Source organism: Lycorma delicatula, chromosome 12 (genome assembly GCF_047948215.1).
Source record: "Lycorma delicatula isolate Av1 chromosome 12, ASM4794821v1, whole genome shotgun sequence".
Classification (NCBI taxonomy): Eukaryota; Metazoa; Arthropoda; class Insecta; order Hemiptera; family Fulgoridae; genus Lycorma; species Lycorma delicatula.
The window spans coordinates 23521264-23545248 of record NC_134466.1 but is presented as its reverse complement, the minus strand read 5'-3'; the positions used below and the strand labels follow the sequence as shown (position 1 = coordinate 23545248).

The 23985-nt window shown below is 29.1% G+C and overlaps 2 protein-coding genes across 16 annotated transcripts in view; one reads left to right on the top strand and one right to left on the bottom strand.

The window, feature by feature from the left end:
• The window catches only part of ca (RCC1 and BTB domain containing protein claret), a 142637-nt gene extending 138887 nt beyond the window's left edge, over nt 1-3750 (bottom strand). For 2 of the 3 annotated variants that reach the window (XR_012758598.1, XM_075380471.1), the window contains exons 1-2: nt 3377-3750; nt 1014-1174 (exon numbers count right to left, since the gene is read on the bottom strand). Coding sequence is in view for 2 of the 3 variants with exons in the window: in XM_075380471.1 (XP_075236586.1) it covers nt 1014-1129 (116 nt within the window). In the remaining variant the exon portion in view is untranslated. The remainder of the gene's footprint in view (nt 1-1013; nt 1175-3376) is intronic. The other variant, XM_075380472.1, reaches the window with a different exon arrangement.
• A 635-nt stretch (nt 3751-4385) lies between these two features.
• LOC142333473 (uncharacterized) overlaps nt 4386-23985 on the top strand; it is a 68598-nt gene continuing 48998 nt past the window's right edge. For 3 of the 13 annotated variants that reach the window (XM_075380685.1, XM_075380698.1, XM_075380693.1), the window contains exons 1-3: nt 4386-4460; nt 10430-10598; nt 14677-14816. The gene's annotated coding sequence lies outside the window, so the exon portion shown is untranslated. The other 10 variants (XM_075380699.1, XM_075380687.1, XM_075380686.1 and 7 more) reach the window with 10 other exon arrangements.

The window sequence follows — 23985 nt, the reverse complement described above, 5'->3', positions numbered from 1 at the left end:
GATTTGTTCAACATGGCTTTAATTTCAATCTGACAGGTACCACCATTTTATTGAAGCTAACATTCTCATTCATATTTCTCAAATAGTACAATAAACTTTAAATTAAGTCATAAATTTTACCATCTGTAGTTTTATAAAGATGTAATGTACTTATTACATTGTGTGGCAGATACTGCATATCAATTTTGTATGTATGTAGATTTACAAAAGTATCAAGATTTTAATCAAACAATATTCAGCAATTTTTATTGTTCATATAAACATCCAGGTGAAATTGTGCTTATCATTAAAATAAATACAATATAGCACTTCATTTCCATTTTTATCGACAAATAAATTACATCAATGACAATAAATTGTATATATTTTTTTATGGTCTGATTCCATCAATTCCTGAACAACACCAAAGTAATAAGAATTTAATTTTAATCTTTTACAGCTTTGAAAGAGTGATGATATTCAATCAACCCCTTTGCCACAGACTGACAAATAATGAACAACCTTACTTCAGAGAAAGTAAGCATTAGCAGTATATTTTAACCTCACATGCTTTATATGCATTCCAACCCCAATAAAAAACTAGAATAGTGTAGTACAACAAAAAATGTACACTCATTTAATTTGAAACAATGCATGTGACTGTATTGAGTGAAATAATGAATTAGTAGGTTTAGATATAAACCCACCGGATTGGTCTAGTGGTGAATGCGTCTTCCCAAATCAGCTGTTTTGGAAGTCGAGAGTTCCAGCGTTCAAGTCCTAGTAATGCCAGTTATTTTTACATGGATTTGAATACTAGATCGTGGATACCGGTGTTCTTTGGTTTCAATTAACCACACATCTCAGGAATGGTCGAACTGAGAATGTACAAGACTACACTTCATTTACACTCATACATATCATCCTCATTCATCCTCTGAAGTATTATCTAAACGGTAGTTACCGGAGGCTAACAGGAAAAGAAAAAGGTTTACATATAAAAAATTCACTTTTAACATAAATAAATTACTTACCTTAACACAAGGGCAATAAGCTGACGGTCACTAACTGGGCTTACAGCACTCAGTCGAATCTTTTTCGACTTCATAATGCATTTCAGTTGAAATAATGGCTGCAATGATGCAGCCATTGCAAATAAAATGATAAATAATTTAGCACATTATTACGCCAACATCTAGAATAAGAATTATAGCAAAAATTTTATTTTTTTAATTTATAAAACATTACTTTTAGTTTAAAAAGAAAAAAGTATAAATCATTAAAACAACCCTACAGTATGATAAACTCAAGATATAGCACTCAGAAAATTCATAATTAAATTTTATAGAAAAAATCTATAACAAAATTAAAATCTCTTTGAAGTTTTTAAGAACCTGACTACCCAACTTGGTCCAGAGGGATACCCGTACCTAACATCAGGATGCACTGGCTCTATTATCTAATTTTTATTTCTGTAATTGTGAAAAAATTAATGTTATTGAAGAAACCCCCACAGCCTCCAGGAACTGCAGATTGCTTTTTGTGATTTCATCAAGAACATTCCACATGAACAACTTATAAGAGTTGTCAAGAACAAGAAGAAATGCATGCAGGTATATCTAAATGTTCACGGGAACAAACCATTTCAAACAAGTACTGTAAGGTAAGCCAATGTTACATATTGGTGTACTAGTGCATTACAGGTATATTGTTACTTTTCAAAAACACTGTGTAACTAATTTGAAAGGAAACACATCAGTTACACTGTTAATTGCTTCCACATTCATCATATTCTTCAGATTTGTTACCATGCAACAATTTTTTCCTGTTTCCAAACATGAAAAAATGGTCTATTTATTGTAAAGACATTTGAATCAAACAATGAAGTAATTAATGAAGCACATATTTTGGAGTTAAACACATGGTACTTTTTAATGGTATCAAAAAGCATGAATATCACTGAAATAAGAGTTCTGCAAGATGAAGAGACCATATTGGAAAATTTTTATATTTTACAAAAAACAGTGTTTTCAGGGCTCTTCCATAAAATTATCAAATACTCCTTGTTTAATGGCATAAATAAAACTAGATTAATAGAATTCCATAAAACCAGCAAAAAAATAGAACAAAGATTGGCATAAACTATCCACCACACAAGTTAACAAAAATAAAACACAATAGCCTCAAAACAACTACCACTCTGTCAATCTTTATGGTACAATCGTGGAATTTTTGCAAATCCGACTCAGAGACTACATTTTTAACATGCTGTGATATTCATTTTATTTATAAGATCAATATATTCTGAATATTTTACTAAACAAATAGGTTATTAAATAATACAATACTTTTATTAAATTAGCTCATGAGCTTTATATTCTCTATTATATACACTGAGAATCAAAATCTGTTTTTTCTAAAATTTCTTTTAAGATTTGTATTTAAGTTATAAAGATTAATTAAACAATATGTGATATAAATATTATGTAACATTATGGAAATCTGTTTTGTGACTTTTAATTTGTTTTGTGACAGTTTTTATTTAATATTTAATTTAAATATTAAATACATAGCACAGATTAATGAAAGCACACCCAAAAAGTTTAAAGAATTATGTTGCATTAAAAAAATACATACTGCTAATATTTATGTCCAAATGTTAACATTATCAAGATATAATTTATTATGTTGCTTTCACAACCACAAATAAAATACAAACTACATGACATGCAAACAAACTGGTAATAGCACAACCAGTTAATAAGAGAAACCCCTAATCCAGGGGTACACATATTAAAATCCAATCTATCAGACGGAAAGTTCATGTAGTCTAAAACAGTATAAGAATCATAATAAAATTATTTCTTAGATATTTAAAAAAAAAAAAACAAAAGTGAACAGTAAGAAATTATTTAGGAGTCTAAAATAATATATACATATTATAAAAATCTCAATGAAAAATATTATTTTTAAAATGAATATAAATAATCATTTAAAGTAAAAGAAGTATCCAGATTACTAAAAAAAATCCACTTTTTGGATGAAAAATAAAAATCATACAAAACAATTTTATAAAAAATTTTACAAGAACAAACAATTTTATTCTGACAGTAAAATGGCCAAAGGTAATAAAATAAATGTAACCAATGGAGACCATCAAAAACATTTTTAAAAGAGTATATCCAATTAATAAGACATTATATTAGTTTGCACTTAATTTGATTTTGCAACTTTCTAAAAATAAATCTATAATTACCCAAAATTACCGGAACATTTCCATCCACAGAGAATGTGTTCAATAAACACTGAAATAGTTTTTCGGTCTCTTTATTATGTTAATACAGCCTAAGAATGAAATTATAGCTCTATTTTTCAAAAATAAATTTTAGTAGATTACCTTTTAAATTATCGTACATCCAAATATTATGCAATAACTTGCATTCACACATTTTTCACAATAAATCAAAATATAAAATGATAAAAAAGTTAAAATCTATAAAAACTGAATAAATCTTTAAAATGTTCCTACGTATAGTTCAAGAATTTTAAAAACTAACACTAGAATTTAAATAACTCATTACACGTACTCACAAGTAAACAAGTAACACACTACACACTCATCTTGTACAGGAAATACATAAACAAACAAAAAATTAAATGCCTAATGCATTCCCACCCTGATACTTCAACACAGCTAACAGCTGATTCCAAGGTTCTGGATAAGTTTTCTAACCGCAACAAATGTTACATAATACATTTTAACCTCCTTGCTTTGTGTCTGCTGGAAAATGCAGTGCAGAAACATCGACAAAAGTTCGAAGAACAATTAAGCTAAGCGCTCTCTTTATCAGGTATGACGAATGTAATAGTATTTGGTAATTGTTCATGAAAAAACTAGTAGCTGCTTAAGTAAATAATTGATTATAAAAAAATTTGCCGTTGTTTGTAGAGGTGAAATAATTATTATCGGGAAAAACCAAAATACCGTACAAAAAAAGTGCACAGGTATTCCTTTGTCCTATAGATTGCTCTTAAATCGGGTACTATGCTGTCTGTTGAGTTAAAATTTAATAAGCCATAAAATTGTAGAATTATAAAAAATATTGTGAAAAACTGTCTCAACATATTCTATTAGGTTTTACTTTTAAAACATATTTCGGTCATATTAAGAAGAGTAAACGCATTAATAATATACTACGAAACCTTGTATCTAGTAAATGTAGAACGATCCTATTTTCTCTTAATAAAATTATTAAAATCTAATATAATGATAAATAATAATAATTTTTTTTACAAAATTATTTATGGACTTTATGAATTATCAGCCACAAAATGGTATTGATTGAATGTCAAACGGTATTTCTGTGCCTTCTTGATAATCAATACTGTATCTTCTTTGGATCAGCTGATCATGTTTTTTTTCTCTTAAAATGCATTATTGAGAAGTTGTGATGTTTTAAGTTTGACAGAAACATTTTTGAGTGTGTGACGTGGTTTATAAAATTCTTTAGTTTAAGTATACAATATAAATAGAGTTTATAATGCCTTCATTTTCAATTCCTAGTTGAATTATGTATTTAAATATTGGCTCTTATCTGTACTTAAACAGTCCAGTTGTTTTTTTGCCTATGAATGTCAACAAAATGGTTTTGTAGCAGAAATATCTAAGACTCAGAATAATTGATTTTAAGTACATAAATGTATATATAATTTAATAATTTATGTATTTTCAGTTTATTATAAAGAATGTAAAAAATTAATTGGATTTTATATTGAAGTGTATCAGACATTTTGTATATACAATGTCACCTCGTTGCCCTATAAGATTCCTGTTGTCAAAATTTGGAGTAGGATCTGAGATTGGTTTTTCATTCGTAGTGCAAAATCAGTTTCAGGTTGGCATTCAAACCATTTTAAAGCTTGTTTTTTTTTAATATTTGACTATGTTAGGGTAAAAATTATTTGGCACTATTATTTCATTCCTGCCAACATTGCTAAAACCGATTTTATAATTTTTAAACCAATTTTGCCTTTGCCAGTCAAGATCTGGATATTTTTTTAAACTAGCCCATATTTTTAAATTTCTCCCATAACATTTTTTAAAACTGACAATATGTTGCTTGGTGACTGTGTGGCTGATCTTTAAATTATTTGATTATCAACACTTTGTTTTTTCTACAAAGAAGTTTTGTATACCCTTTGTAGAATAACATTTTTGTAAGCCTCATAAAAGAAATGATTTTAAATTTAAGTTCTGCTATAGTTCACATTCCCTCATCATTGCCCAATAAAAATTGTATAAATTATTTTTTAGCGTCTGTTAAACTTCCCTGATTTGTTGGTTGGGTTAAGGGTGGCACTTTTCCTGATAAAAATAATTTTATTTTAAAGTGCAAGTTTAAATTTTTTTTAAATTTAAATGGATTATTACGTGCCTAAAATGAATAACATTTGCATATTTTTTTTTTCTTCAATACATTTTAATTAAAAATTTGACCATGATTTTACCAAATGTAAATCATTTAACATTTAGAACGATATCAAATAATTGTTTGAAAAAGTAATAGTGTTTGTTGATTGATATTTTCAAACAGTTCAGTGGGAATTTTGTGTTTATTTACTGCAGTTTTACACATTTAGTCAGTAGTAAATTTTTTGGCAGAGCCTTTCAATGGAAAGTTTTTTTTTAAATTTCTAATACGTTAAATTTTTAATGTAAGGCCTATTGTAAATTAGTATATAGTGCCCATTATTGTGTGAATCATAAATTAAGTTTAAAAGAGTAGAATCATTTATATTTTTAATTTTAATTCTTATTACTGTAGTTTTTGCTTGAATTGCACCTTTACATAAATAAAACATTTGCTTGCAAAGACATAAAATTTTCATCCAGTACTTAAAATCAAAAGATGATTTATTTAGGCTGTTACAGTTAAATACATTTTACATTTTTGATCATAAAGTATTTATAATTTTATGAAACATAATAGACTATTTTTTTTTTGTCCAGTCATTTGACTGGTTTGATGCAGCTCTCCAAGATTCCCTATCTAGTGCCAATCATTTCATTTCGGTATACCCCCTACATCCTACATCCCTAACAATTTGTTTTACATATTCCAAACATGGCCTACTTACACAATTTTTTTCCTTCTACCTGTCCCTCCAATATCAAAGCGACTATTCCAGGATGCCTTAATATGTGGCCTATAAGCCTCTCTTCTTTTAGCTATATTTATTATTATTATAGACTATAAATTTATTTAATTATAAAATAATTTAAATAACCATTACTTTGGTAAAAAGAAAAGAAAAAATTATTTCAGATGTGCTTTTGTGCTATTGCAGTGCATCATCTGCTGGATATCAGTACAAAATTAACAACAATGTCAATACACTTAATGTAAAATCTTTTTCATGATTAATTACCAATCTTAATTAAAATAAGACTTATCTTAATAAGACAGCAGTGCCATAAATATTTTTAACCACTTGAATGATAAACTATCGATAAGACATTTATTTTTACGATATGTTTCAGTGCATTATTGATGTTACACGATAACAAAAATTTGGCTATAATCCTGATGACACACTAATACACTATGAAATTATCTGTGAAATAAAATTGTGATTTGTTTTACTGATTTTAATTAAAATAATTTAATCAAATAATCACTGTTTTTAATTTAATTTAATCAAATCAATAATTTCTGTTAACAAACTTCAAAAAAGGGGGTTATGCGTTCACCCTGTATGTGCTTTTTTATGTTTGTTCCCTCATAATGTTTTTCATATTAGTCCAATTGAAATAAATGTTGTTAAAAGGCACACCAGGCAGGTATGTATACAGAGTGTGAACTCTGGTATTCTATATGTATGTGTCATGTTAGATGATGATATATGGTCTTCTGTTAGGACAGGTAATGTCAGTTTCTGCACATGATATATAGCACAGTTAGTAAAATGATTGAAAATAAAGATATCTCTTAAACCTTTCATACCCAATATACATTGGCATGTTTTTAAAAAGTACCATTTTGAAATTCCGTCGCTACACTGTGGCTGGCATTCCAGACTTGCGCATTGTGTATCCACATCTGTTGGCAAGCCACAGACACCATTATAGAAATATTCAACTGTGTTTACGTCTGTTTGTGAATATTTAAAATGCCTCCATTGATCAAGAAACCCGCATAGCTGTGAAGTATGTGTTGTGATTCATTTTCTTAATGCTAAAGTCATGAAAGCGGTTGAAATTCATCAGATCAGTGAAGTGTATAGAGAAAACATTATGAGCTATGCAATTGTACGAAAATGGGTTAGAGCTTTTAAAGATGGCCACCAGAATGTTCATGATGAGGAACCGAATGGATGACCTACTGTCATTACTGAAGATTTCATGCAGAAAGTTGACAAAAAAATGAGAGAACAGACACGATTTCTTTGCTATCTGAATAGTTTCAAGAAGTAATTGTCTATGAAATTGTGACTGAATACTTAGGTTATCAAAAATTGTGCTCATGCTGGGTACTGAAAATGATGACTGAGGTGTACAAAACCAAACGTTTAGGCAGTGCGTTGACTTTTCTTGAGTGGTACAATGTAGTAAGCCAAATTGTCACAGGTGATGAAACATGGGTGGCATACATTACACAACGGATGATGGTATCAAAGCAACCATATTGCGGTGGTTATCAAGTCAGGCAGCAGACTTCAATGAAGACTGTGTTCAAAAGCTGGTTGCATGATATGACAAGTGCCTTAATATTGGTGGCTTTCACATAAAATAAATTTAAAAATAATAAAAAGTTTTAAAATAAAATTAAGAATAGTGTACTTTTTTCTTTTTTTTAATTTCAAAGCGGTACTTACTTTAAAAACATGCTTCGTATATAATATACAGCATTACGGTTCCATTTTTTAAAATAAATATGCATCACTGAAATCGTAAACATTACTTTTTAATAGGAATTCTTACAATTATACAATGTTTAACATTACAATTAATTTAAATGACCATCAAAAGATTATGCAAATATCAGTTTTTTGACTTAATTTTTTTTTTCCCAGAATATTTTCAACAGTTCTGATTTAACTTTTTTTCTTCAGTCCACTTCCTAATTTTTTTTTCCCAGAATATTTTCAACAGTTCTGATTTAAATTTTTTTCTTCAGTCCACTTCCTACCACAGGGGCTTTTCTATTCTGCAGGTATGTTCAGATTATACACAAATTTTCTAAATTCATCTCTATTTGAAAAACTTTCTTGAGTTTTTTTTATTTTGCATTTTGAATTTTTGCATTTTATTTCCATTTGTTTGATGTAACCTGCTGGTTTTTGTAACTAAATTTTATCAAAGATTTGTTTGTTCACTCCAGATTCATTCATCCTTCATCGTAATATATCCAAGAAATCTTAATCTTCTTTTTCTACAATTTATTTCTAATGTATGTATAATTTGATAAATTTTGTTTATTTTTTATGTTAATTTATTACATTGGTCCTTTTCAGGCCCATATTTTTTTCTATTTTCACTATTTTTTCTAGATTAGCACAGTAAATTGTTTCCATACCATAAAGAATGACAGGTTTAATTACTATATTTTAGCGTGTCTAATTTTGGTATTGATGGATTAAATTTTTTTGTTATAATTATCTTTGGTTAAAAATACTAATTTTTCTGTTTTTGCTGATTTACTTTCTAAAGTTTTGTCTGTTCCATTGTAGCCAAATTATTTCCCCCAAATTTTAAAAGCTTTTAGTTCTAACATTTCAAATTTGGTATGGATTATCTTTTTGTTGAAGTTTTTAATGTTTGTCATGAGTTTTGGTAAAGGAAATTTGTAAACCGGCCTTTTCAGCTATATAATTTTTAGATCTTCAGTTTCAGCTACTACTGTCTTCTTTTGAACCTGCTAGAAAAACTAAATCAATAGCAAATTCCAAGCATTTAACTCTTATTCCTTTGTAATTCTTGTCTCAGGATATTTTCATAACTTTATCCAGTATAGTATTAAAAAGTGTGGCCATCATCTCCCTGTCCTAATCCAGTTTTGGTTCGGAATGGTTTGTAGATTTCTCCCCAGAATTTAACAAGTGAGAAAATTTAAGAAGAAGTTTGAGAATTAAGAAGAATTTCAAAATAATATGAAATACTCTGAAAAATCTCCTCAACAGTATGAATTCATGGGATGAAGCAAGAAACAGTTTAATTCAAAATTCACAAAATTTAACAAATAAAACTGTTAATAAAAAAACTTCCATAAAAAACAGCAGTACATAATTCACATAAAACAAAAGAAAAATTTGAATTATATAATAACTTAAAAAGACAAAATTATCAGAAATGAAAAAAGGGAATTTTTAAAATTACAAATATTGAAAAGTACAAGAAATTGGAAATTGTACAGTGAGAGTTATAAAAGGTTAACTGTCTTCGGATCAACTCCATATTTTTCTAAACATTTAATTAATGTTTCTCTAACCACAGTCATATGCTTTTTGAAAATTTTTAAATAAGACAAATATTGGGTTGCTTTGTAAATTTAAAGTTTTAATTATTAATTTTAAACTAATTTGTTTTTGACATTAACTAAATCCTAATTTTCTATTTCTCCTTTGCATTCTCCAATTTTATGACCAACTTGTGGTTCTAGTCTGTTTAATAAGAGTCGTTTTACTGTAAGTAATAAAATTCCTGTATAGTTATTTACATCTTTTTAGTCTGTTTTTTATGTAGAGGTTGGATTAAGCAGATTTCCAGCTTTCTGGTAGGACTTCATCTTGCCAAATTTTTTCGAGAAGCCTGGTTGTACGTGTTATAAATTTATCATTTGTGTACTTATATAATTCTGCAATAACCACACTCTTTGTCTTAGATTTTATTATTCCTCATTAGTTTAATGATTTTTCTTTGATTGGAGGTTTAGATTTTGGATTCTGTAGATTTTTTTAAAGAAAGTTAATTTTTCTTTAGGATCTTCACAATTTAATAGGTTATCAAAATAATATGCTAGCCAATATCCAGTTTTTTCTCTTAAAGCATGCACTTTGTGCATTGTAGTGTTGAGGTCCTTGTTTGAAAAATTTTATAAAATTCTCTTTTATTGTTATTCAAATCTTCTAATTTCGATATTTGTAATTTTTAAAATTTACCTTTTTTTCATTTCTGATAATTTTGTCTTTAAGTTAATAATTCAAATTTTTCTTTTGTTTTATGTGAATTATGTACTGTTGTTTTTTATGGAAGTTTTTTTATTAACAGTTTTATTTGTTAAATTTTGTACATTTTGAATTAAACTGTTTGTTGCTTCATCCCATGAATTCGTACTGTTGAGATTTTTCAGAGTATTTCATATTATTTTGTAATTCTTCTTGTTTAATTCTCAAAAAGATCAGTATCAAACCTTCGGATTTTTCCTTTTTAATTGTTTTTTTTTTTTTTTAGGAATGAAGTTCATTTTGATTTGAGAGAGATAATGATCTAAAGTTACATTTAAAGATTTTCTTAATTTAACATTCTGTATTTCTGTTTAACAATGGCTTGAGTTTGCTACATGATACAATTGAAATTCACCCAACACTGGATTCGGAGATTACCATCTTTTTATTTTTTGGTAATGTTTTAAAATGGGAAGATATCATATTTAATTTTTACATAATTTTACTAATCTTTCACAATTTTGGTGGTTTTACTGTGTGCAGATTAATTTCCAATGATTACATTAAAATAATTGCTTTAAAATAACCTATTATTATTTTAATTTTATTGGTTGGTAATTTCAGAATTTCATCTTCTAAATTTTTCCAAAATTCTACTTTTCCTAGATTTTTTATTTTCATTTATTAGGAGCATGACGATTGATTTATTTTATTAGATGATAGAGACAATCTTAGGTTAATACTTTTAAATTCTTTAACTTAGTTTAGAAATTTAGTGTTTACTCTACCTACTTGCTGTTCCTAGATGTGGTATTGTTTTCATTCTAATTTCTTCCTTTCTAATTTCTCCTTTAATAATTCTGAATTCATCTGATTATATTTTCATCTAGGAATCTGTTTCTTGAAGAGCTAGTATTAATACATTTAATCTTTTCAATTCTGATGTTAGTTATTTCAATTTTCCAATCTGAATAAGTGAATTTATGTAGTAATACTAAAAAAAATTTGTTTTGTTCTTGTATTCTAAATTTTTCCTGTGAAACCTGGCTTCCTGGAATCCAAATGTTCAATGTTGTCTCTGAGGAATTACTTCCATTAGAAGCCATTTCCATTTTCTATGTTTAGTTAAGCCAAACCAGAATTTCACTTATCTAGCCACACCACATCGTGGCAAGGTGTACTTTTCCGACCAATCAACCAGTCTTTTGAAAAAAGTGGTTGCTGAAAAAAAGTGCCACCAATAGAATTCACAGCCTTTTAACATTTTATTATTTGCATGATTATTATTAATTTATTCAACAGGCTGACACACTATTACAATTATTTAATTGTTGATGAATATTTTGGTATATGAAAAAATACTCTACATCACCAGGATTCAAATCCAGATTTTTCAAATGAAAGGTAGAGATGGGACTACTTCATCACAGCAGTTGGCAGAGCCATTAATTTACATAAAGATAAGAAATTTTCAATATTCTACATCTAAGGACATTTTATGATCTATAAATTTACTGAGACATGGATTCTACAATACTTTTTGTAATTTCTGCAACTTATCTTTGTAATAAAATAATACATATTATTTTATCATATTATCAAATGAATCCAACGAGGCAGGTAGGAATCATATATCAGTTGCCTGCATGTATTCCATTATATCGTCTTTTGATTTCAACTACTGTATGTCAAATGCTCTACTTAGATACTATTTTTAAAAAACTGAAGTTAAGAGTGAAAGTATAAGTATGGAAGGCATCTCACGCAGGTAATTGGAATCTTTTTTTTTCTTTTTTTTTAATGATGCCTGTAAACAGAAAAGATCCCAGATCTCATTCTTTAATAAAAGTATAATTGTAAATACACTAAATTCTAAACAAAATTATAATATGAAATTATCAAATCTAACTGGTTTGTTTAAGAAAACTATACATTGCATTTATTAAAAATAAGTAATCTATGAATAAACTTAAACCAATCAGTAAACTGAATTTAAAATTAACAGGAAATAAAATACAAGCAATTATTTAATATTTAATAAATTGAAATTGTTTATTCCAACACTCACCTTTACTATAGTGCACTTAAAAAGAATTTTGTAGAAGAATTTGTATCTTAAAAACCACTTAATAGAAAAATTTGTTTTATCCTATTACAACTAATACAGTTTTTGGGTTTTATGGAGTAAAAATTGAGGAAAACCTGTAAAAAATTGCACATAAAAAGCAGTTTGTTCTAATTAAATGAAAATTTCAATTTTATAACGATTTTTTTCTGGTGGTTTGTTTTAGTGTGATGTTTTTACAATTGCTATTTGCATTTTAAAGATTAAATAACAACCTTTTGTTTCTTCCCTCGTTTAATGCATTGTTTTACTAAAAAAAAAAGAAAAGATTACAGTAATTAGTTGCTTTACACTCCTATTATTTCTTATAGCTATTATGTGTGTAAAGCACCTGAATTAACAAGAGGCAGTAGTCAAAAATGTTTCCTTTGATAGTAATGATGTTCACTGTACAACTTACAGCCAATCCCTTTTGTTTTTTGACCGGTGGGTTTACAGCCAACCCCTCTTGTAAACAAAATAAAGGTGTCGCTCGCAGGGCTGAATTCACCTACATTTTTACGAGTTGAAGTGCAACCTTATATTTGACTTGGTAAAGGAAACTACTTCACTCCTTATTTTTCCTAGTAAGCCTGGCATGAGATGCATGGAATTCGTAAATGTAGCTATCAGGTCCCTTACATATGTTATGGTTATGTCACTTAAGACACACACATTCAATTATATAGTATGTACATAATTTCATAAACTCATTTAAAAATAAGGTAAAAAATGGATTGTGTAAATGAAAGAAAGGCTTAGATTGAAATTGTTGAGAAACTGCCAGGAAAGAATGTATTTTATTTTAAATATTGTGTTTTTATAGTTGTTTCATTATGAAATTTATCTTACTTCTAGCATGTGTCTGCTTTTGCAACAGTTTTTAGATAATAAAATTAGAGGAATTGTGTTACTAGGAAAACAAATTAAAAAAGGTGATTTTTTTGCAAAATTTTCTATTGTGTACAGGTTACACTAGTCAATATTATTTTTGTCTCATGAGTACAAATAGGCGTTCTTAATGCAGTTTTTATCCTGTTTTCAAATATGTATTCAGAATATTTCTCCATCACCCACAGTTTCTTTGTTATTTTAATTTTTTTTTAATATTTTAAAACGTTTAAAATGATTTAACTCAAAGGAAAGTGTTACTACTGTTGTGCACTTATTTTTCTGAAGAAATGGCTTAGTGTTTTGAAATGACATTTTTTCTCTTATGGAGACACTTTGTAATGCACATAACCCAACAGAATGGCACTTGTTCATTGATTCCTCTAAAGCTAGTTTAAAACCTGTGCTTCTGCATAATGGCAATAAATTACCATCAGTACCTGTGACTCACTCTGCTAGTGTGAAAGAAACATATGAAAACTTTAAATTTATATTGGAAAAGCTTCAATGTGCAATGTATGAATGGAATATTTGTAGTGATATGAAGGTAATTGCAGTTACTTTTTGTCTGCAGCTTCGTTACACAAAGTACTGTTGTTTTTTTGTTTGAATGGGATAGTAGGGACAGAAAAAACAATTTCATTTGAGGAGAATGGCCTAAATGCAAATCACTCATTCCTGAACAGGAAAATGTGAAATGTGACACATTGCTTAATCCTAAAAATGTGTATCTACCTCCATTATGTATCAAACTAGGATTAATGAAGAATTTTGTCAAGGCCATGGACAATACTCATGGCTTCATGTACTTAAAACAGAAGTTTCCTAAAATTAGTGATACAAAAATTAAAGAAGGAATATTTGTGGGTCCACAAATACGAGCACTAATGCACGATGAAAAGTTTGAGGAACTATTAGAATCCATCGGAGAAAACAGTTTGGCAAGTATTCAAAAATGTTATTCAGAGTTTTTTTTTGGGAAATCGAAAGGCGGAAAATCATCATATTGTCAACGATCTTATAACATCTTATAAAAATTTAGGTTGTTATATGTCCTTAAAAAGTACATTTTCTGCAATCGCACCTAGATTTCTTCCCGGAAAATCTTTGTGAAAATGAAATCCTAATTTGCTGGCCGATTATTGTTGGACCATCAAGAGGGATATGCTCACAGGTGAAATACAGCAGAAAATAGTAATTTCTTACTTTCTAGATGAGTCAGATGTTTGAATATTGTGTAGTTAAGAATGCAGAAAGTATTAAAATGTCTGTCTCTCAGAAACCTTGTGTGATAAAGAAAAACTGATATCATATTTGAATTCAGGAGAAAAAATACAAAAAATTAGAATCACATATTTTTCTTACTGAGACCAAAAAAAAATTATTTTTTGTTCCCAAGTGTATGAAATGAAACTTATTTTTCTCTATCAAGTGTTTTGTAAGTCACAACTTCTGAAATCAACTTTTTTGTGATTAATAATATAACTGAACAGTTTTCCTTAATTTTATTAATAGTTGTTACTTTTTCTTTTTTTCAGGTTCAGATGATGCCGTACATATTAATGAATTTATTACTTAATGGTTATGTGCAAGGTGCTAATAATTGTATTTAGTATTGGCTCTAATATTTAAAACCACCAACTTGTATTTTTTAACTGAAACTGCAACTGTTAGAAAGGTAATATGTTCTATTTTTAACTAAATAAATCTTGAAATTCATTAGTGTTCATTCTGTCATCCAAGATGTGTATAATCTTTTTATGATTCACCAAATTATTGCGGTTTTCCCCACTTAAAGTAATAAATTCAGTTTACATAAACAGGATCTCCCTCACAATTATGTGTCAATTGTAATTTTTTGACTGAATTATGGGTTTTTTCCAGCTACCTTTTTTAGTAATATTAGGATGAAGAGTTACTTTTTATGAAGCTTACACGATATTTAAACAAGGCCCTATATTAACCACTATGTATCTTTTTTTGCAGAAAATAAATTTAAACCAGTCACTAATGAAAAGTCTAGTAAGACTTACCTGAACGAACATTTCTTTTATTACTGTTCTCTCAATTAATAATTCATTTCTAACAAACGTTTCTCTTTCTACTTATGCTACATATGCTGAGTTCAAATAATTTATGTATCTCATGTTATGGTGGTTTTATGGCTTTTTTTTTTCAATTATTAAAACCGTTTTTGGGGTCTTTCCTTGATTTACAAAATTGATATTTATATATTTTATGCATCGTGGTAAACCTTACATTAGTGCATTTGAACCAACTTGATAGCTTACACTGTTATTGTATAATTGCTAAAATTGTAATTTTGATGGGAAGTTGATGGCTGATCGCAACTGTTGGTTTATTTTTTGTAATCCTCTAATGCTGTTAAATCTGAATCCAAAATCAAAATAAAAAAAATGTTCACATATACATATTGAATTTAATATTGAACTGTTCGTTTGTTGAAAATTAATATACTTTGAAATATACTCATTGAAAATAAGTAAAATTAATATTTTTCAAAATTCTTCTTTAAATCTCCAGTTGTTAAAAATCTGCACAAAATTATAAATGACTTACAAGATTAAAGGTTAAAAAATTTTGAAAAGCTTAAGTGTAAGTTTAATGAAGAATTTATTTTTATTTATAATATTTTATAAATTCTTTAATCTTATTTTTGTTTAAAAGTGCAAATAGACCCTACAAGAACCATTGCCTCTATAAAAAATGTCATTTCCAAGAAGTCCAAAAGAAAGAAGTCAAAAAACTACATATTAAAAAAACAATAAAAGATTAAAAAATAAAGTAATGCAGAAAAATGGAAAAATGATGTAGAAACTAACAATGTTGAGAAAGGCTTCTGGAATCTGAAAATAATTATTAATCTTAGGTTTAAAATCATTCAACTAATTTTCTGGTATTAGGGTTATTTTTTTTTCAAGGTCCGATCTGTCACAAAATAAAAACCCGTGCAAAAATTGGATGAACCTTTGCGCAGCGTCTCTAGTATGCCCTTCAATCACGCCGCATCACTTCGTTTAGTTTTGAACAGGCAGCTAGCACGTAAACATGTCTATAACAATAGCATCTCCCGCCGAGTGTAAAGTGCGTGCGGTAATTCGATTTCTTCAGGCTGAGGAGTGTAATGCGGCTGAAATTCATAGACGAATAAGTAATGTGTACGGTGAAACTTCAATGAGTAACAGGAAACTGCGACAATGGTGCAGGAACTTTAAAGCAGAACGTACAGATGTTCATGATGCAGGCGGTCAGGGAAGGAAGCGACTGTCAACCGATGATCTCGTTGAGCGAGTGGATGAGGCAATTCGAGAAAATCATCGGTTCACAATTTCTGTATTGAGTAATACGTTACTTAAATTTCAAGGTCAGCTCTCTACACCATTGTGAGTGAGAGACTTAGTACTGCAAACTGTGTGCGAGGTGTTCCCATGATGCTGTCCGACCATCACAAAACAATGAGAATGGACGCTTCTCTAGCGCTATCACAATGATGGAGAAGATTTTTTGAACAAAATTGTCACAGGGAACGAGACATGGGTCCATTTCGAAACAAAAGAACAATCCAAACAGTGGATGCATACTCATTCTCCCAGTAAACCAAAGAAGTTCAAGCGAACCTTCTCCAACAGAAAGCGTATGGCTACTGTGTTCTGGGACTGGAATGGAGTTCTCTTGATGGAATTCATGGAGCGTGGCACGACTATAACTGCAGCCTCATACTGCGTGACTTCAACGTCTACAAAGGGCAATTCAGAATAAGCAGAGAGGTATGTTGCATCAGGCATTGTCTTTCTCCATGACAATGCTCAGCCGCACACTGCAGCTGTAACAAAGCTCCTGCAGCGTTTTTGTCGGGAAGTGTTTGATCACCCACCATACAGCCCAGACTTGGCTCCATCCGATTTTCACCTCTTTACTCACATGAAACACTGGCTAGGAGAACAACATTTTGGCACAGACATTGCGCTGCAGACCAGCGTAGAAACATGGCTGAAAAACAGGCGGCTCCGTTCTATGACGAGGGTATTGGAAACTTGATACCACGCTATGACAAATGTATAAATCAGAGTGGCGACTATGAAGAGTTATAGCGTAACTATGTAAGTACTTGTTACAAATAAAATTTTTATTTTCACTGTGGTTTTAATTCCGTGACCGATCGGACCTTGAAAAAAAAATAACCTTCATATTTTCACATGAAATTTTATTGGATATCAGAATTATCGGGTTATGTATCAATGCTTTGATACATAATATGATAATTCATGTAGAGCAAGAAATCAAAAAAATAATTATTAGGAAAAATTAAAATCTTTGTAAGTAATTTTAATTTAAATTATTTTTAAAAAACTTACTTCATAAATTTTTTTTACATCATAACATTTTCAGTCATCTTTAGAACTATCCTCAGTATCTATCTGTTGCTACTGTTTTTTCATTGGCATCAGCTGATGTTAATACTAAGATTTTTTGTTTTTTTTAATTATCAATTCATGTATTAAGAATATGATGAAAAAGATATATGTTGTTATTTTAATTACATCTGTTACTTTGTTGATCACTGCTGTGTTTTTATATTTGTTTGTATATTTAAATGTTCAGATATGTTTAAAAACTTAACACACTAGAGATATACACATATAAAAGACACAATAATTATGAATTGAATGAACAGACACAATTCAAATTGCACATTCATGTACCAGTAGTAACATCAGTGTAAAACCATCAGCGCCAGTGGCTGAAAACTTTTTGAAGTGAGTTTTTACAAATATATTTGTTTATTGTTAACAAAAATTCAAATTATACAAGGTATTTTTCTAAAGTAAGGTCTGTTTTGAATTTGCCGCTTATATATGCAATGTAAACAGATGTGCTTCCCATAGCTCAGTTATTTCAACCATTAGTCAGCTGTTTGCTACAGTAGTTTATTCATTTTATTGTTAGTTTTTATATTCATCAATTAGTAACGAATGCTACAATTTGTAATCCAGCCAAGTGAAGTGCAAGAAGTAGTATGATTTTTGATGGCAATAAACAGTTCTGTGGCTGAAATTCTTAGGCGAATATGATGTTTACCGGTAGAGTACTATGAATGGCACTAAAGTAAGACTGGTGTCGTTAATTTCAAGAAGGGTGAGATTCATTATGAAGAATATAGTTGCTAGCTTTTTGTAATAAGATGATTTGGTAGAAAAAATTGACAAAAAATTCAAGAAATCGCAACGTCTTTGATGTTTCACGATTTTTTATCTTTGGCTCTAAAATTGTGTGCTATAAAATTTTTGGGTCATAAAAAATTGTGTGCTGAAGTTGTTAACTAATGCACGCACACGCACATATACACAGAGAGAGTGAGAGAGAGACAGATACATGCACCCATACACATGTGCAAACACACACATGCACACCTGTACTCATATACATACACATATACACCCATACCCATATACACACACATACACACGCACCCATACACAGATACTTACACCCATATACACAAGGAAAAAGCATCTTACTTTCTTATCAGAGATAAAAACCTGGATTTCCTAACCGAATGTCAAGACAAAGCAGCAATCAGTGCAAATGGTGACACTCACCACGTCCTAGACTTCAAACAAGTTCAAACAAGAATATTTGGTAAAGAAGCTTTTATGGCTGCTGTTTTTTCTTTTTGTACAAAAATCGTGTCTTGCTTATATAATTTTGTGTTTGCAGATCTACTATAAATTCTGATACATATTGCAAAAAATCTTAGAAAAGCTATATAAATCAAACACTGTAGAATTCTATCTTGTGGGATTTTGTGTTTTTACATGACAATGCATTGTAATTGGAAAAATGTTTTTGGGAAATCTTCAATCATCCACCCTGTAGCCCTGACTTGCTACCAGCCAGAAAAATTTTCTTTTTTTTTCATCTTAAACTGGCTTGCATCACAGAGGGTCGATGATGACAATGACGATGAATTGAAAAATGGTATTACTGCACGGTTAGAATTCCATAAAGAGGGACTGAAGAAACTAGAAACACTATGAAAAATGTGTTAAAGCCAGCTATGTTCAAAAGTAGTAAATAAATGTAGTTTTTATATGAACGTAATAAGTTTGTTCATATTTTTAAGATTTGTTTCTATTTTAAGACAGACCTTACTTTAAAAAAACGTTGTTACTTTAAATTAACATCATTGTTGACAAACACAGAGTAGAATGTAGAAAAAAATTATTGAAATTTGAGAATTTGATTAAGAGTAAAGCTTTAAAGATTATATGCATTTAATAAAAAGATAGTAATATAAGGTAACAAAATTAAACACAAGAACATAACATCAAAAAGTTCATTAAAATGAAAGACATAAAAAATGTTAGAAGAAAATTAAAGATATTATTAACCTTTTCCTATCACAATGATCCGCAGTCGATTAGTGCTCCGCAAAAATATGTTGGTATCTGATTGCCTCCCTTCATAGTCTTATGCTACCTTCTTGTGAAAAAATTACAGTATATTAGAGATTTAACAGATTCTGAAAAAAAAACTGTTACGATTGGATATTTTTTATGCCTGTAACAACAAAAAAATTGAAACAGTACAAAAATTACGATAATTTAATTGCAGAATCTTTTTTGCGCATTTCTACCATGTTTTTTATTAATGAAATTTTTTTTTGCTCACAGTTTGCTGATTTTAAAAATATACTTTCAAGAAAATCGGTTGAAAATTGGGCAAAATATGATGAAAACCCCGTGCCATAAATCACAGATTAGTAACATATGTTAGTATAAGTGAAAGTAGATTCAGAAAACTAGGTTTTATCAAAAATCCCCACCACTCAAAAGGCTATTCAGATTGACAAAAAACAATTTTTACTGTATAGTGTTATTCATTACGAATCGATATCTGTTATATGTTTACAGATATCATTTGTCTGAAAAGATATTTATAGACCTCAAGTAAAAGTGACGTATTTATGATCAAAAATTCCTTCTTTTTTTTGTGTACCGTATATCATAATTTATTATGTGTTTCAATACATCAATGTGTTGCTTCTAAGATAAGCCATTTTTGTAAGTAATAAATAAATCCATAATTCTCACAGCAATTACAATACACAAGTCACACACACAAGCACATTTCTGAGAAAAAAATGGTCATATTCTTTCTAGTCTAAATAAAACATTTTACATCGTATAAACGTAGTTCAAATTGTGTAATTAAACTGATTCCTTTGTGAATATAAAACAAAATAACCGACTTAGATGCAATATAAAGTGATTTTGTAACAGCATTTTAAAACTGACACCATACATAACCAGTTCCAAGGCAACATGATCTGAAAAGGTTAATCTTAAATCAGATAAAACAGACACACCTAAATTATGTTTGTTATGTTAATGAAAATAATTTCAACTTAATTTTATTGATAATTGATTAAGTAATTATCTTAATATAAAAATACCAAAATACAATCAAATACCATATATTATCAATACCAAAATAATAATCAAATAAAATATTTATTAGAAATATTTTAAAATAGCTTGTTTTGTAATGAGTAACATATATTTTAAATTACATTAGTTACAATATCATTCTAGATCATAACCATTTTACTCTAGGGTGCTATTACTTGAAAGTTTGCCAAGCATTCTGAAACCCAGAATCTCATTAAGACCACTCACAGAAATTTCAAATGATTCCTGTATATTCTATCTCTAAAACCGATTACTTTTATCATATATTTACTAGTAAATAATGAATTTATTGATATATTTTAATAAATACTAAAACTCGACCTAGCATAGTGGTCTACAGTAAAACCATCGCAATTCGGCTCAGTAACAGCTGATTTTCAAAGTCAAAATCCTAAGTTTCAAATCATCCTTTGTTGGATACCAATGTACTTTGAGGTTGGATCTCAACTAACCACATACATCTTAGGAATCATTGGCCTTAGTTTGTAAAAGATTCATTTACATATATGTATTATCCTCATCTCATTGGGTCATGTAGTTGCTTAACACACATATTAGGAATAGAAAATAAATACTAAAACAGAATACATTGATATATGAATAACATACATTGATATTATTCATTGACGATACTATAAATATTAAAACGGGACATTAAATAATTTCATTACAGTAATTAATAACAAAAGTAAAAAAAGTTATTTTCATTCATTCTGAACAAAAAGACGCCTTATGATAATCATGATCCCACACCACTACCTCTGTTCTTTACTGGAGGTCATCTTTTAGACCATCTAACCAGATAATACATCATAGTCATCAGTTTGGCCTCTTTTCAGGATCCCTCAGATGCAAATGCCTTGGTAGACAATTCCATCACTGTATTAATACAACTTACTTATCGCTTTCATACAGCTTTGAACTCATCATTCGAAGTGATACTACATTCGGGAGGTATTTCTTCAGATTTGGGAAGAGAAAGTAATCATTAGGACCAAATATGGTGCATGATGAAGCACTTTGAAGCATGGTCGTGGATATTTGCAACAAACTAAGACATGCAGGCACATTATCTTGGTAACAGAGCGCTTTCTTTTTTGCCAGATTGCTGTTCAGGCCAAAGACCTTAAATCTTTTAATCGGTTCAGTAGTGAAGCATAATACTTCCTGGTGATGATCCTGTCTTTTTCCAGGTAGCTTATGAGCATAACACCACCAAAATTCAAAAATCCGTAGCCATAATTTTTGCTGCAGATTGAACGGTATTCTTTTTTTGATGCTCTTTTCCCTGCTCCCACAAACTGTTTGGTCTCTAGCATTTAACTGTGAATTCATGTTTGTTCTAAAATATAATGCTCAAGAAACAGCGGAATCACATTTAAATAAGACTCTAGAATTGTTCAGTCAAATTTGTTTTTGATCAAATGTACCACCCATTAAGCAGGAAGCTTTTTCATATTCAAAACATTATTTAAAATACAGTGGACATGGTTTATCGAACTACTTGTAGTGTAATACAAAAGCTTGTGCACCTTCAGTTGGCAATCATTTAATGTGGCATAGTGAATTTTTGTGACAGTTTTATCAGTCACAGTGTTTTTGTGTGTACTGATCATTCAATTGCTTGAAGTTGCAACTGTGTTTAAACTTAGCAGCCCACTTTTTTGCCATTGAGAATGAAAAGGAAGAATTTTTTAAATTGGAATCGTAACTTTTTATATGGCCATCCAGTTTAAACCATATAAAAGAAAGAGCTTTATAACAGCTTGAAGACAATTTTATTCATTTTTCAGAAAATCTCAAAAGTTATTTGTTTGCATTTGTATTTTCTTTCATTCAGTATACACCTGTCTTTAATTCTGCTGGAAAAAATACTCATTCTTCCAATCAAGCGTTGTTGATTTACAAGGCAGGTGTTTTAAAACTTTAGCAAAATGATTCATTATTTGTTTGCTCTGTCCATAGTCATTTGTGCACCCAGATACATTTTACCAACGTCATTCGCAATATTGTAATCGATTCTGTTCACCTCAGTAAAAAAAAAAACACAAAAGCCAGTGTTCTGTGTAAACTTGTGAGAGCAGGGATATCAACTATGGTAAATAAATTGTTTCATAGGAACCAAATACCGCAAACTTTCAAAACAGTAACAACATATTAATTACAGAGTGGGTTATGAGGACTTAAATGTGTTGTACAGTAACAGATATAGAAAACAGTTTAAATGTAGAGAAGTAAATAATAATAGTAAACATGGATATTTAGATACTACATTTACATATATAAACATAAATGCACACTTCTAAATGAAAACTTGTAAATTTTAAAAATGAATTGTTTAATAGATACATCTGTCTTGATAGCTAGCTTAGTTTTAAGAAATTTTAATTCAGTTCATAAATTAACTGTCAGTTTTAATATGAGAAAGATAATGCATTACATAAGACAGTAGTTAAATAACTGAATATATAAATAAATGGGTTCGAAAAGTACTTATGTAAAATAATTGTTAACTTTACATTATTATTGTTAAAATTTTAAAAATTAAATCAACAAAATCATTTTTTCACGAATTGTAACTCTTGAACATAAAAAAATTACATGATCAAATTGAAAACTTTGTTTTTTACCTCTCGTACAAAGTAAAGGAAGAATTGCAATTGTGAAAAACTTTGATTTTCAAATTTCAATGGAAATATCCATTTTTACCATCCCTGAATCCATTTTGACTAGTTTTCAGCATGACGTCTGTACGTACATAAGTATGTGCATATGTATCTTGTGTATCTCAAAAACGATTAGCTGTAGGATGTTAAAATTTTAGATTTAGGACTGTTGTAACATCTAATTGTGCACCTCCCCTTTTAATTGCAATCGACTTGACCAAAATATCCAAAAAAGCACAAAATCCAAAAAATTTAGATGTTGGACCTTTTTCTTAACTGCAGTAATAATTGAGAGCTTTTCAACCATATATCATAAGTGGTATTTATTTTCATCGGTTCCAGAGTTATAGCTAAATAAAATTTTAATTAATGAAATATTTTGATCTTACAAGGAGAAGATCCCCTTGCAAGAGGGGATTTCCCTTGGAAATTTCATTTCCATTTTCTTTTTTAGCCTTTTTTTAATTTAAATATATTGATTTATTAATAAAATTATTAACATGTGATTGTAAAAAAAATTTACAATAAATAATAATAAAAAAAATATATGAAAAAAAATCAGAAGTTATTAGTGAAATAAAATTTTATGTACTTTTAAAATTGTGTATATGTAATTTAATACGCATACAAGGAAGTCATGTGGTGTCCACATCAGATTTTTTTCTTCAGTGACATTCAGATTTAAATT